The sequence below is a fragment of the Vipera ursinii genome, assembly GCF_947247035.1.
Source record: "Vipera ursinii genome assembly, chromosome: Z".
NCBI classification, from domain to species: domain Eukaryota; kingdom Metazoa; phylum Chordata; class Lepidosauria; order Squamata; family Viperidae; genus Vipera; species Vipera ursinii.
In genome coordinates this window covers 10,833,451-10,848,288 of record NC_139517.1, presented here as the reverse complement: position 1 = coordinate 10,848,288, position 14,838 = coordinate 10,833,451, and the positions used below count along the sequence as shown (strand labels likewise).

General features: G+C 44.7%; 2 protein-coding genes across 4 annotated transcripts in view; one reads left to right on the top strand and one right to left on the bottom strand.

The window, feature by feature from the left end:
* PNP (purine nucleoside phosphorylase) overlaps positions 1-4,038 on the bottom strand; it is a 56,425-nt gene extending 52,387 nt beyond the window's left edge. Inside the window, exon 1 of the mRNA XM_083377762.1 lies at positions 4,028-4,038. The gene's annotated coding sequence lies outside the window, so the exon portion shown is untranslated. The remainder of the gene's footprint in view (positions 1-4,027) is intronic.
* On the top strand, positions 419-14,283 carry PIP4P1 (phosphatidylinositol-4,5-bisphosphate 4-phosphatase 1). 3 transcript variants are annotated; one of them, XR_014494215.1, is made up of 8 exons: positions 419-584; positions 2,506-2,708; positions 5,964-6,070; positions 8,182-8,287; positions 11,142-11,194; positions 11,468-11,558; positions 12,476-13,339; positions 14,220-14,283. XR_014494215.1 is itself a non-coding variant. In XM_083377793.1 (7 exons), the coding sequence occupies exons 1-7, from the start codon at positions 449-451 to the stop codon at positions 12,617-12,619; spliced, it is 840 nt and encodes a 279-aa protein (XP_083233919.1). In that variant the 5' UTR covers positions 419-448; the 3' UTR covers positions 12,620-14,283. The 3 variants fall into 3 exon arrangements, 1 of the variants encoding a protein (XP_083233919.1); XR_014494216.1 differs by having other exon boundaries at positions 13,819-14,283; XM_083377793.1 differs by having other exon boundaries at positions 12,476-14,283.
* Positions 14,284-14,838: the final 555 nt, after the last annotated feature.

Genomic DNA, 14,838 nt, shown 5'->3' with positions numbered 1-14,838 from the left:
CACGTGAGTTAGAACTCTTTTAAACCCCCCCCCCCCCCCCCGGGAGCCACCTTGAGAGAGAATGACCAATAGCCAAGCAGAGAAGAAACGATGATTCGGGACAACCTGGGAGCCGCCTGAGGGAGGCAGCCAATCAAGAAGCGTAGACAAGAGTCACGAGACGGAGGAAAGGGCACAAGAACGAGCGCGATTCGCCGTCCAATGGAAGGAAGCGGACGACCGGCCGTCACGTAGGCTCCTGACCAATCAGGAGCGCAACGTCCGCTATCGCCACCAGTTTCTGGTCACGTGACAGGGAGCTCGGCGCTTGCTCGCAGCCGATAGGAGGAGGAGGCCGTCGGTCATCGTGTGACGAGAGTATCCGGGGTGTGGAGGGGGCGGGGACGTGCGCTACGGAAGCCGAAAGAGAGGCGGGGCGGGGACGGGTGCAGTAGCGGCCGCTGCAGCGATGGCTGCGGATGGGGAGCGCTCCCCGCTGCTGCCAGCCGAGTCTGGCGATGGAGGCGGCCTCGGCTCGGTGGGGCCGGCGAGTCTGGCGTCAGGGTCCGCCTCCATTGCTCCGGGGAAACCGAACCCGCCACAGGGTGAGCCGCATTTCCTCATTTATATTCATGGGAGGCCCCTTGAGAAAGGCAAGTGGGAGGGGGACCCAGAGAGGAGAGGTCGTCAAGTCAGGAGGCGTGGCTTGTGCATGGGGGCGTGGCTCGGTAGGGGGTTAAAATTAGAATGGGTATCCATCATAAGGACAGCGCTTCATCTCTGGTCGTTTTGGGGAGGGTTTTTTTTTTGCTGTATTACAGTAATAAAATAATAAACAGATTTTATTTTCCTGGGCTCCAAGATCACTGCAGATGGGGACTGTAGCCAGGAAATTAAACGTCGCTTGCTCCTGGGGAGGAAAGCCATGGCAAATCTAGACAGCACACTAAAAAGCAGAGACATCACCCTGCCAACAAAAGTGCGTATAGTCAAGACTATGGTCTTCCCAGTTGCAATGTATGGCAGTGAAAGTTGGACCATAAGAAAGGCCGAGCGCCAAAGAATTGAGGCCTTTGAACTATGGTGCTGGAGAAGACTCCTTCGAGTCCCTTGGACTGCAAGGCGATCAAACCGGTCAGTCCTAGAGGAGATCAACCCTGACTGCTCTTTAGAAGGCCAGATCCTGAAGCTAAAACTCAAATACTTTGGCCACCTAATGAGAAGGAAGGACTCACTGGAGAAGAACCTAATGCTGGGAAAGATTGAGGGCAATAGAAGAAGGGGACGACAGAGAATGAGGTGGCTGGATGGAGTCACTGAAGCAGTAGGCGTGAGCTTAAATGGACTCCAGAAGATGGTAGAGGACAGGAAGGCCTGGAGGAACATTGTCCATAGGGTCGCGATGGGTTGGACACGACTTTGCAACTAACAACAACAGTAATAAGTTTACTGTAATACAATACAGCAACACGTATTGCCAGTATGGTTCCAGCAAAATGCTTTTCTCAAAGAAAGCTAATCAGAATTGCTAAGAGCTATCAGTCACGAGATGTAGGTCAAACCAAGAAATCAATTCCACACAAAGACCAAAATTGCTTAAAAATAAAAAAAAATGTAGTAACAAATCCTAACAAAATAGGAATGTTCTTTATTGGACAAGTGCGATGGGACAGGCAAGTAATTTGTCTCCAGTGCGTAAGCTCTCGATGTACATACAAATAGCAAAGTGATAAGTCATAGATCGTAAATCCAAATACAAACAAGTGATAAGTCATGAGATACAATGTGCTAAGCACATTGATTTGTGCTTAGATTGTAAGCCGCCCTGAGTCTTCGGAGAAGGGTGGGATATAAATGGGATTAAAATTAAAATAATAAATAAATACTAATAGGAGAAGATGACGATGAAAAAGGATAATAGCAATAGAGCCCTATTACAGGGATGAATATATTTAGGCATAAGACAGTGCTGTGGAAATTAGGTGTTTAGCAGAGTGATGGGATGGGGGGGGGGGAACTTTGTGTCTAGTTTTGGTATGCAATGCCCTATAGCGGCATCCTGAGTGGAGAAGTTGAAACAGTATGTCCAGGATGTGAGGGGCTTTATCGATATTTGTAGATAAAAGTAGATATTTGTAGATAAGGCTAATTATGGCTCACCTTCTCACTCTCTTATACTAATGTGAATTATGGAGGTGGCTTCAAATGTTTCCTCCTCTCCTTCTTCATTGTTTGGACTGAAGTAGTTTTTCTCTCTCTTGGTTGCTTTGGTACGGATCTCCCCTCTCTCCATCAAGTCCATCCTCTACTTTCTACAGGGCTTTGCAGGTTGAAGATGAACAACTGTAGAGGCAGGAGCCAAAGGGTGGTGGTGGTGGAGGAGGAGATATTTGAGGAAAATGAAATGTAGGTGAGAGAACAGAAAGAAAGATCAAGTGGGTGGCATGTAAACTTGACAGCAGCACCGCAGAACAGTGGTCGAATGCTCCCTTTTGATCATGATTCTTTCTCCCCTTCCCTTCCCAGGATTTTCCTCCTTCAGCAGTCTCAATGATGGGAGCCAAGCAGCCATACTGCCTGCAGAAGATCCCCCGCCGTATTCCCCGATGGCATCGCCGGAGAGTGGCAGCGCCCCTATGATCACCTGCCGAGTCTGCCAGAGCCCCATCAACGTGGAGGGAAAGATGCATCAGCACGTAGTGAAATGTAGTGTTTGCAATGAGGCCACGGTGAGCACTGTCGGACAGACAAGTGGGACGTGGGAGGCACAGGGGAAAGATGTAAAGGCAGAGAAGACAGCTGGCCGGAATATAAGATATGTATTATCTGCCTTGCCATAGAAGACCTGCATATTGTGCAGGTCAGAAGGAGGGCTGAGAAGATGTCTGTAGACCCCTTCCATCCTGGACATGAATTGTTTCAATTCCTCCCCTTGAGATGGCACTGTAGGGCGTTGTATGGCAAGACAACTCAACACAGGGACATGTTCTTCCCTTGTGCTATCTGCTGAACACCTAATTCTCACAGCTGACAAAATACAGTGAGGGTTTTTTTGCCTAATTATGTGTGTGTGTGTGTGTGTGTGTGTGTGTATGTATGTATATGTATGTATATGTACACAAGCACACAGTGTGGCTGCAATATTGTTTATCCCCTTTATTATTTCTTTCCCCTTTTCTTGGTTGTACACTTTAATATTGTTACATCCCACTGTTTTGCAAGTACATTGAGTGCTCCTGAACCAGAGACAAATTCCTTTTGTGTGTCTAACCACACTTCGCCAAATAAAGCACAATTGCATATAAAGGAAGATGAACTGACCCATGAAACAGATAGAAAGTTGGAGACAAGCAGTGCTTCTCAGGGTCACTTCCCTTGCTTGGTTATCTTCAGCACAATTCCACAATAGCAAAACTCTGGCGGCTTGCCAGATGCTATGATCATACAATAAAACTAGCCAAGGAGAAAGGGAGGCTTATATTCTCACAGTTCTCACTAGATGTTACAAATATGTAGGGTTTTTTTTATTTTTTTAATATGAGGATGATTTCCTTAAAAACACACCCTGGATAGCAAAAGAGTAAGGCAAAACTGTAGATCTGCTAAAAATGGACGGAGTACTTGTGTTTCCTTTCAGGCACAATCTTTAGTCCCTTGAGAGCTATTGGGTCTCAAGTCAGCATAGTCAATACTGAGCTAGCTAGCTCTGTGGTCTAACTGCACAGGGCCGTTCCTTAAAAGGATTCCTTTTTTTCCCTTTGTTTTTGCTTCCTCCTAAGGATTATATTGGTGTTCACCTTCAGCTCGGATTATGTGTTGTAATGTACTGTTTATTGGGTTGATACGGTTGTGGTGAAGATATAGCTCATCTGAACTCATTTGAACTACACTCCTATGAAAGTTTTTATGATGCCTTTCTTTACATTAGAAGCTCGTTTGGAAGAGGTGTTTTTTTTTTTAACCCTGAAATTTGGCCTGTACATTATCTCGGTGAATAATGTATAGGTTCTTGTTTATTTAGCTGAGGAAAAATAACACTGCTCTTTTTTTCTTTTTTCTTTTTTTTTTTGCCTTTGCCTTAATTCCACTCCCTGGCTTTATTAAAAGCTGAAGTCTTTTGGTGAAATTGGCAGATGGGGAGATTTTGAAATGGATGTAATGCAGTTTTTGCACCCTGCACAATTAATTTATGCCCCTGGATGGAATATGCTTATTATTTAAATAGTTACAAATAAATACACCAATTGTGAAGGAGGAATTTACCCATGAGGAGAGAGGTGTATTTGAGGAAGAAGGGCTGGGTAGAGCCAACAATAGGAAGCCGATAGTATCGTTACAGGTAGTCCTTGACTTAGAAGTCAAGCCGCAATCAGAATCGGCATCTTGTCACTAAGTGAGGCGGTGGTTATGCAAGTCATGCCCAATTTTACAACTTTTGTTCCTGTGGTCATTAAGTGAATCACTTAGTTGTTGAGTGAATCCAGCTTGGACGAACTATGGGGAGATTTTCTATCCTTACGGGTAAAGAAGGATCTAGATTCCTGCTACTACCCATGAAGTTGTTAAGGCATCCAGGAGTTGCAACACCTTAAAGCAGCACTCTGTTTTGCCTTTCACCGCCCATAGAAGCTTGTTTGGACGCCTTTTTATCTCGGCTTCTTGGAGTAAGGCGTCATGGACAGATAGAAGCTTAAAAAAAATGAATCTCTTTTGGACTTCAAGATGTGGCTTTAGATTTGCTAGGTGTTGAATGAGCAGTTGTCAGTTGTGCTTTACCTTTGCCCCAGTCCCATCCCGAGTTATCTTTGGCATAAGGAACTGCCTGCTAAGATTGCAATGAAAATCTACATTTGAGAAGGGCCCTGCCCTTTCCACGTTCCTTGTCTTTCTTCCTTGCTTTTATGTATTGTACTGGAAGCCCTCTGACTGAAGAAAACCTACTTTTTGTCTTGGTGTAAAATAGGTGTCAGAATCCATTTATATCACATTCATAAATGTATGTTTAAAACATTATTCCCCCCCCCCATGGATTCTGCCATCTCCCGAGGAAGGAGGAGCGCATGTGGATTCAGCCTGCCTTAGGTTATTTCAAAGACCAAGGGAAACCTTTTGAACTGGGGGAATAAAGGGGAGGGTTAGGGAAGAAGGCATCTGGCCTGTGTCTCCATTTGAATCTGTAAAGGAAGGAGGCAATAACCATAAAGATTCAAAGTTCCCTTTTTCCCAGGAAAGGGATGACACGAAGTAAAATGATGGGGGGCTGACCAAATGGGGTTGAGGGAAGGGGGGTTGAACCGGGAACTCTTTATAAAGTTTCAGTTTGTAAAACAATACCAAGTCCTGTCTTGTATTTCTACAACCAAGCATGTCCTAGTAAAAATTCCTTTTGGACTAGAACTGACTCCAAGAGTTTTTGTTTTCCTAAGACGTGGATTGGGGTGGGTCCCAACAATAGGTGTCTTCGGAATGCCACATTTTTATTACCCTGTTTTCTGAAATGTACACTTCATACCAGGTTAGATTCATCTAGCCCAGCTTTCCTTATTCAGATTAGCAGTAGCTCAGCTTCTTGAGCGTGATTCTAGTTCAACACTTAATACCTAACTTTAAGCTATGAAAAATGAGGATAACACAGAACCTCCCATGTAGAAAAATACAGATTTCTTACTTGCTTGAGATTCAGTTTTGATAGGATGTCCTATGCTTTGTTCAGGGGAAAAAAAATCACAAATAGGTTTCTAGACTTTTTCCCAGTTCAGCTAAAAATAAAACCTGTTGTCTATTGTGCTGTTGGCTGTTTTTTTAAAAAATACATATTAATTCAGTTTGAATATTTATAGATACACTGTGAGTGTTATCAGTAAACTTGGTCCAGTGCCTGGTAGATGGGTTAGATTCTTTGCCCTGTTATGACCTTCTTTCTTCTTAAACCAAGAAACATGTTCAACCTGTTTAACTTTTATATATGTTATTTTGTCCTACAGCCAATTAAAAATGCCCCACCTGGTAAGAAGTATGTGAGATGCCCTTGCAACTGTCTTTTGATCTGCAAAGTGACCTCACAACGCATCGCCTGTCCACGGATATATTGGTAAGGGGTGGGGAAGGGAAATATGTAGTTATGTTCTTCAGGATGTTTTAATATTGGATCAAAAATAGCTTTCTAAACATTCTCTATATAACATTTTATGGGAAAACAGAAGCACGAAAAGGAAAAATAAAATCACAAAAAGAAATGAGATATTTATTTGTGTTTGTTAATTCAACATATCTGTATGCTGTCATAATCACAAATTAGCTACAGATAGTTATTAAAATGAAGTAAATGTATTCATATCAACAACAGCCATGACATAAAATATAAGTTAAAATGAAAAATTTACTCTTACCTAATCACTAAGAAATCTATCCTTATTTAACAATCACGACTTAAATGTTAAAAGTTATAAAACCCTAACTTCAGATGTAGAATTATAGTCTAAAAATTATAAGCTGCCAAGAGTCATTGAATACAGAATAACAGAATTGGAAGGGCCCTTGGAGGTCTTCTAGTCTAACACCCTGTCCTGTCACGAGACCCTATACCCGTGGTGGCGAACCTATGGCACGCGGGCCACAGGTGGCACGCAGAGCCCTCTCTGTGGGCACACGGGCCATCAGCCCCGTCCTAGGCCTTCAGCTGGGTTTTATAAAACCTTTTTGCTTTTGGCCTCTACCGCCGTGTGCAAAAAAAAAAGGTTCAATCAATCAATCAATTTCAACTTCTCGCCGGAAAAAAAAAGATCTCACAAAGTTGGAATTGATTGATTGAACTTTTTAGTCCCACCCAGGCTGCCGTTACCACCGCAGCCACGCCCACCAATGGGCCACACCCACCCGGCACCCAACGATACATAAGTGGGTTTTGGGTTGCATTTTGGGCACTCGGTCTCTAAAAGGTTCGCCATCACTGCCCTACACCATTTTAGACAAATGTGTGCAGGGCAGTGTTTTTCAACCTTGGCAACTTGATGCTGGACTTCTACTCCCAGAATACCCCAGCTGGGATTCTGGGGGTTGAAGTCCACACATCCTCAAGTTGCCAAGGTTGAAAAACACTGCTCCAAGGACTGCAATTGGGCGCCTTTAGAATACAGAATAACAGAGCTGAAAGGGACCTTGGAGGTCTTCCAGTCCAGCTCCCTGCTCAAGCACGAGACCATTGAGATGAGCATCCTATAGAAATGGAATAAATACAAATAAATAAATACATGGTTGCCATAGAAAATTGTAAGCCAGATTTATTTTCCAAATGCAAAGTAATTGTGTACATTCTTCTACTGAAGGAATCATACATTACTTTCCAACTTCCAGTGCACAGCATCCTCGCAGGTGTGAGGAGGTATAAAGATAATTTAGGAAATATTGTAAAAGTAACACCTTTAACAATATTCAATAGAAAGTAGGCAGGTTGGGGAAACACACCCCCCACCCTACATTTTGACTTGGTTGTACACCATTGTAAATACAGCAGTTTTCCAAAACTGTTGGGCTTAACAATCCATGCTGCCAAATATGGAAAAATTACCAGACCTGGGCTTATTTCTTCATGAGTGCAAAACCTAGATGTGTTTGGAGAAAAATAATGTGTGGTGTGTGTGTGTTGGTGGTGGTGGGATATTTAGCTCTCTTGAATCCTGAAATCTTTTTAGGACAGTGGGGAGGAATAGCATATTGGTGGTGTGATCCAATAATGTGGGTGGGTTTCTGTTTTTTGAAGAACTAGAAAGCAAAAATATGGATTGGATTAATCAAGCTAAAAATGTGACATTTTTATAGGAAAAAGCGTGCACAGAGAGAGAAGGAAAGGGAGATTCTCCCTCTTGTCTTCATCTTTTGAACCTGTTTTTTTTCCTTGAAGAAGGTGTTTATGTTTAGATAATAAAAACAGTGGTTGCCCTGATGAAACCAGAAAGACTAGTTGATAAAACGCAGACGTTGGCATGTTGACTGGCCTTAATTGAATGTGAGAAGTTAGTTGTGCCTGCCAGGTTTGGACCTGAGTTTTTTTTGTTTTTGTTTTTTTTAAAAAAGGGGAAATGTTTAAATCCAAAATCAACTTCATTCCTCCACCCTGGCTTGAAAATAGGAGATGTTTGGTGGGGACAGATGATTGACAAGATAATAACCTAAACCTCTTTTCTTCCTTTGTTTTCTACCCAGTAAAAGGGTCATAAACCTAGGCCCCGTTCACCCTGGTCCTCCGAGTCCCGAGCCTCAGCCCGTGGGTGTGCGTGTCAATTGCGGCCATTGCGAAAATAATTTCCTGGTAAGGGTGCTGGGGAAGAAGGAATTGGGGAAAAAAATGAAGCTTCTTTGTTCCAGGCTCAGCTTTGGAGACCTGTTATCGGAAGAAAAATATAAACTTACAAATTCTGATTTGAGCCCAAGCAAGGCAGTGTCGTTGGGAACTGATCTTGGAATGCAAAGTGGATAGAAAAACATATATTTTTTTTGAATTGGCTGAGGTTGCTTGCGTCTTTTGAAATGGACACAGATTGGGTTCTCACCTGCAAATATCTCCACCTGTGGATTTTATTAATAAATCTGCTACAGGAAGTCCTCGACTTAATTTATTTATTTATTTTTATTTTAATCCCATTTATATCCCGCCCTCCTCCGAAGACTCAGGGCGGCTTACAATCTAAAGCACAATGTGCTTAGCAATAGCCTTCATTCTGTGTATATGCCTGCTTATTAGGGCTTTTGCCCCCCCCCCCCAACGGCATTATTACAAAGTCAGCTTATTGCCCCCAACAATCTGACCACAATTGACCCCCCCAAAAAAATTTTGTTGCGAAGTGAGAAACTCGTTAAGTGAGTTTTGCCCCATTTTGCGACTTTGGTTGTCCCATTTGTTAAGTGACTCACCACAGTTGTTCAATTAGTAACCCTGTTGTAAAGCGAATCTGGCTTCCCCATTGACTCTGCTGGTCACAAGTTCTCAAAAGGTCATCACGTGACGGTGGGACACTGCAACCGTCATAAATACGAACCAGTTGTCAAAGCATCCAGATGTAAGTCACGTGACCATGGGGAGGCTGCAGTGGTCGCCAGTGTGAAAAACGGTCATTAAGTCACTTTTTTTCAGCGCCGTTGTATCTTTGAACGGTCCCTAAATGAACGGTTGTAAATCGAGGGCTACCTTGGAGGAGCAGCTGAGCGTGACTCCTTAAAAAAAACAAAAAACGAAGAGCCTGTTTGGTCTGCAGCCTTGAAATTGCTCTTGGTTGAGTTGTACTCTGGGCATATTGGGTTTGCAAAGAGTATATAACTGAGGAAGCCGAGGCAGGAGTGTAAAAAAAAGCAGCAGCAGCTCCATGTGCAATATTCCTCTGACATATTCTACACTCTTTTTTTTAAATCCCATTTATATCCCGCCCTTCTCCGAAGACTCAGTGCGGCTTACAATCTAAGAAGCACAAATCAATGTGCTTATAAGCAATAGCCTTCATTCTATGTATATTCTTCATTCTATGTGGTTTGGTATGCTGGTCTGACAGCCGCGGACAGGAAAGTATTACAGAGGGTGGTGAGCACAGCACAAGACATTGTGGGCTGGTCCCTGACACCACTGGATGACCTCGCCAGGGCTCGTTGCCTTGGAAGAGTGAGGAAGATTCTCAGGGATGACTCACACCCTGGACGGTATCTCTTTACTCTCCTACCATCCGGTAGGAGATATAGGAGTATAGCCAGCCGTACCAACAGGCTGGAAAATAGCTTTTATCCGTGGGCTGTTAGGCTTTTAAATGGGACATAATCTTATGCAGAACTGACTTGGGAGGCCGGTGTGTGGTGTAGGTGGTTCACATAGTGTGGTAGGATGGAGGGTTTGTTGGCACTGTGTGTTGGGGGGAGAGAGCAGGGGGGGAGGCTCAGCTAATCTCAATGTACACATGTTGTACTTTGACAATAAAGGTTTATTTATTTATTTAATGGCTCTTTGGCAGTTTCTTGATTGGGGTATTGCTTATTTGATTGCTGGTCTGAAGTTGACCTTGGAGTTAATCTATGCTGATCTGAGTGCCCAGAATTCCTGAACCAGCCTTGCTGACTCAGGAATTCTGGGAGTTGAAGTGCACAAGTTCATAAAAGAGCCAAGTTCCCTATCCCTGGCTGGGTTTTGCATAGTCTCTAGATCAGACATGTCAAACACAAGGCCTGGGGGCCAGATCCGGCCCGCGGCCAGATCCGGCTGGGGAATTCTGGGAGTCGAAGTCCAGAAACCTTAAAAAGTAATAATGCCGCTTGGGGGGGTGTGTGAAAGCCCTAACAAGCAGGCATATACATAGAATGAAGGCTACTGCTAAGCTTGTAAGCCGCCCTGAGTCTTCAGAGAAGGGCGGGATATAAATGGAATTAAAATAAAAAATAAATAAATAAATAAATTATTATTATTATATGCCTGCTTATTAGGGCTTTCACGCCCCCCCCCCCCCCCAAGCGGCATTTTTACAAAGTCAGGCTTATTGCCCCCAACAATCTGGGTCCTCATTTTACCTACCTCGGAAGGATGGAAGGCTGAGTCAACTCTTAACCACGGAGACGATGATTGTCCTTGTATCGTTATCCATCAGCAGTAAAGAGTAAAGGAAGTAGGAAGGTTGGAGGGAAAGAGGAGAAGTGGGGAGGAACGGGTGGGCAGTGGCGAGGGAAAGAGGAGAGGAGAGAAAGAAGAGGGAAGTAGGAAAGAAAGGAGAAAGAAAGTAGAGAAGAGGGGAGAGAGAGAGAGAGAGACGGAGGGTGGATCCAGTGAAAGGGGAAATGGACGAGCAGCACCCAAACTTACGTGTATGTATTTATGTAGGGCGATATAGAACACCTACAGCATTACTGATATAACAAATGTTAAATACTTGAAAAAATGTTTACATTTCATTGGGTAGTTTGTGGTATATTAAGGGAGCTGTGAAAAAATAAATTAAAAAAAAAATAAGAGTAAAGTTGCAAAGTGATATTGGTCAGCAAACAAAGAATTTCTGCTCCATTAAAAAAAAAAGAGCCTATTTGTGGCAGCAAACTGTGACTCGAGTCAGGTTCTCCTTCTAAGCCCTTCTCTCTCTCTCTCTCCCTCTCCCTCTCTTTCTCTCTCTCTTTCTCTCTTTCTTTTGTCTCTCCAGTGGACAGAATTCACTGATCGCACTTTAGCCCGGTGCCCGCACTGCCGCAAAGTGTGAGTTACTCTGGGGAAGGAATTGGACCTGGGATGCCCTCCAAGTTTGCGTTGAACGTTACCTGATATTAGTAACTGGAGTGGGGGAGGAAACACCCTGTTTGGGGGCTCAGCTTCAAAGAGACCAAAGGAGCAGAGGTCGGCTGCCTGTCTTTGGTAGCCAAGGCCTCTTTCTCTGCCAGAGCTCTGAATTCTGGGCAGACAGGAACATTGTGGGAATGATTCTCAGGTTGCTTGACGTGCTGCTTCCTTGTCCTTGTTTGTACCCCCCAGCTCCTCCATCGGGCGCCGCTATCCGAGGAAAAGGTGTTTCTGTTGTCTTCTGCTGGGTGTGCTGATGGCCGTGACAGCAACGGGGTTGGCGGTGAGTCTGGAGTGAGGGGCATCTAGCTTGGGGGGGGGGGTTCCCAAAAGAGCGAGGTTAAGATGAGATCCTTAAAGATGGTCCTGTCTGGTGGATACCTGGAAATCCCAGGGCTTTGGGTTAGAATGAGAAGATTTAAAAAGTGGACGAACGTAAGAGACAAAACTCCCATCAGTTTGGCTGCTGAGAAGCCTACAGGGATGTGTCTTTTGAAAGCAAGGGAAGTAGTAAAGTTTGGAAGGAACAACTTCTCTCCCTATTCAAAATCCAATTTCAGGAGGCTGAATCTTAAAAACAATCCTTCTCGGTATGGGTCCATTCTGATTTTTTTTTTTAAAAAAAGGGGGGGGGGTTATGCATCTAAGAGGGACGCGGTGGCTCAGTGGGTTAGGACGCTGAGCTTGTCGACCGGAAGGTCGGCAGTTTGGCGGGTCGAATCCCGAGTGCCGCGTAACAGAGTGAGCGCCTGTTACTCGTCCCAGCTTCTGCCAACCTAGCAGTTTGAAAGCACGTAAAAATGCAAGTAGAAAAATAGGGACCACTACAGTGGGAAGGTAACAGCGTTCCGTGCGCCTTTGGCATCTAGTCATGCCGGCCACATGACCACCGAGACGTCCTCGGACAAGCGCTGGCTCTTCGGCTATGAAACGGAGATGAGCACCGGCCCCTAGAGTCGGAAACGACTAGCACGCATGTGCGGGGGAACCTTTACCTTTACCTTTATGTATCTAAGATGGAGAGAAACTTCACCACCCCGTCTCCACCACCTTCAGCACTTGGGGTCAAAATTTGAGATGACTGATAGTTCAAAAGGTTTATCGAAGCCAAAGGTTTATCGAACACACACTCTCAGAGTAAAACCTGTCCAGCTCTTTTGTTGTGAAGCTGATTTCTGATTCTTCTTTTGATTTCTCTAGTTTGGTACCTGGAAACAAGCCCAGCAGTACAGGGGGGTCTATGCTGCCTGGGCGGTGGTGATTTTCCTGACGCTGGTTTTCCTCGGCCGAGCTATGTACTGGGCTTGCATGAGGGTCAGCCACCCCATCCAGAACTTCTCGTGAGCCTCTCCAAGCTCCTCTTGGTTTCCCACCGCTGCTCCACCACCTCATCTCCAGGGGACCCAGCTCCATCTTCTCCCCTCCGCTTCCATTTGAAGTTGAGTCTGCCGTGCCACCACCTAACTGTGCCCGCTCCCAGTGTCATCATCTGAATAACTGTGGGACAACCCTGATATCTACGAGCCTTCTTCCGTCTCTGTTGCTCTGAGCCAGGATTGGTGGCAAAAGAAAGTATAATTGACTCCAAAGGAGCTGAAGCCCAGCTCTGTAGGGTTCTGCCATCGGAGGCAAAAGTTCCTATCGGTCCTCAAGTAGCACAACGCTAATCGTTCCTAAAAGAAACTTGAATGCAGCTGGATGGTTTGGGATCAAACCGGTGGCGGCTGTTCCAGTGACATTTGGAGATGGCCCAGCCCAAAAGAGCGGAATCCCTTGAGATACACTACAGGTCTTCAGCGAGGGCAGTTCAGAAGATGGTGTTTCAAGATTCTGTTCTTGGCTCCCATCGGAGGCCGTTTAAATCTTTCCTGGTCGAGAAGGAGGAGGCAAAAGAGGCGTCGAGGCATCGCTGCTCTATCGATTTGTCCTGTTTTTTGTCATCCCGTGTTCTGTAAATGTGGGGTAGCTGAAGCTGCAAGGGTTGAGCCCGTTTCCACAATCCTTACATGTGAATGGAATGAGAGAATGGGCCCTGAGGAATGAGGGAAGGCCCGACCCATAAAGGTTAGTACTAAAAAGGCCCGGGATTGGGAGCTGTCAGATGTTCATTGAACAAATTTCAGCCCCCACCTCCCCCTTTCTGTGATCTACACTGGTGAGATCCAGAGGTCTCCCACTAAAGTTTAGGTTCGTTCCCTGTGGGACTCATTTTTGTGTTGTTGTTTTTTTCTTTATCTTTGCACATTCCTGTTTCTTCTCCCAAAATCCAAACTCTTCGTTTTCAGGGGGACGAGAGGAGAGCAGCCTTAGAGACCCATCACGTCTCTTAAAGAGCCCTTTCAACCACTGCTATGGTGTTTTTATGTTGTTTTTGTTCTGAAATGTTGAAGGGGGGAACTGCTGGTCAACACCATCTGCAGTTGAGCGATGGGGGCTTCACTTAGACTGTGATTTCTGCCTCCTAGGCAGAGATTCTCCCTCGCAAGGCCTACCTTCTTCCAGAGCCTTCTAAATTAGACTCATCTGTTCTTTTGTCTTACTAGTTCATGACATAGACCGAAGGGGGAGGAAATGGTGCATGTACTCTGTTGTACAGAGGAAAGGATGGATGCCCTCAGTCATGCAGCAAACAAGATATTCCGCTTAGGGAAACGTCTCAATTCTGCTACGAACCTGGCTTGACTTTTTCTCAGCGTGACTCCTCTACCCAGTCTTCTCTCGTGGCCTCAGATTTTAATTCTCCCACCTCCACGGCATAAAGCTTATAGCCCCAAGCCCGTCGCAGCTTGTATATAAGAAGTAAAATGTACATAGAACTATTTAAGATAACTTTCCTCCATGTTGGCTGCCTTCCTGCCTGCGTGCTTGCACCGTATGTCTGTCTCTCTTTTTTTTCCAGCCATGATTGAACATGCCCGTTTGTCCTTTTCCTTCTCTTCCACAGGCACAGGAGGAATGAATTGGATGGTTGTAAATAAATAAAAGTAGCTATTCCATATCTGACTTAATTGGACGGGAAGCTGTCGTCTTGTGGTTTTTCAGAATCAGCCACCTTAAAGGGAACGGGGAGATTATTTCCTCCAATTAAGGAAGGAAATTTCTTCAATTAAGAGTTCATTTCGATTGAATGTCCCTTCAATTAAGAAAGGAAATTCTTTCGATTTAAGAGTTGGTTTGATGGAATGTACTTCAGTTGGAGGAAATTCCTTAAGAGTTGCTTAAAATGGGCCGCCGTACAAATATTTTACATAATTTAATTAGAAAACGGCAAAACGGGTTTCTCTTTGTGACTTAAATCCAATGTTCTGTTCTTGTCTCAGCAAGGCTCATTGACACGAATGACTTGTAGCTCTGATACCCTTTTCTTGATCCACCAGTCTTCCGCTAGTCCTTGTTTCACCTTGGATGTACATGCGAGTGTGATTATCTTGCAAAGGGTAATCCCATCCTTGCTGCAAGATATGTTGAAGAGGTTAAAAACATTGGAAACGAGGCCTGGACAACCCAAGTCATTTCGGTTGGCTGGGATGGGGTTGATTTGTTTCACATCTTGTATCCCCGGC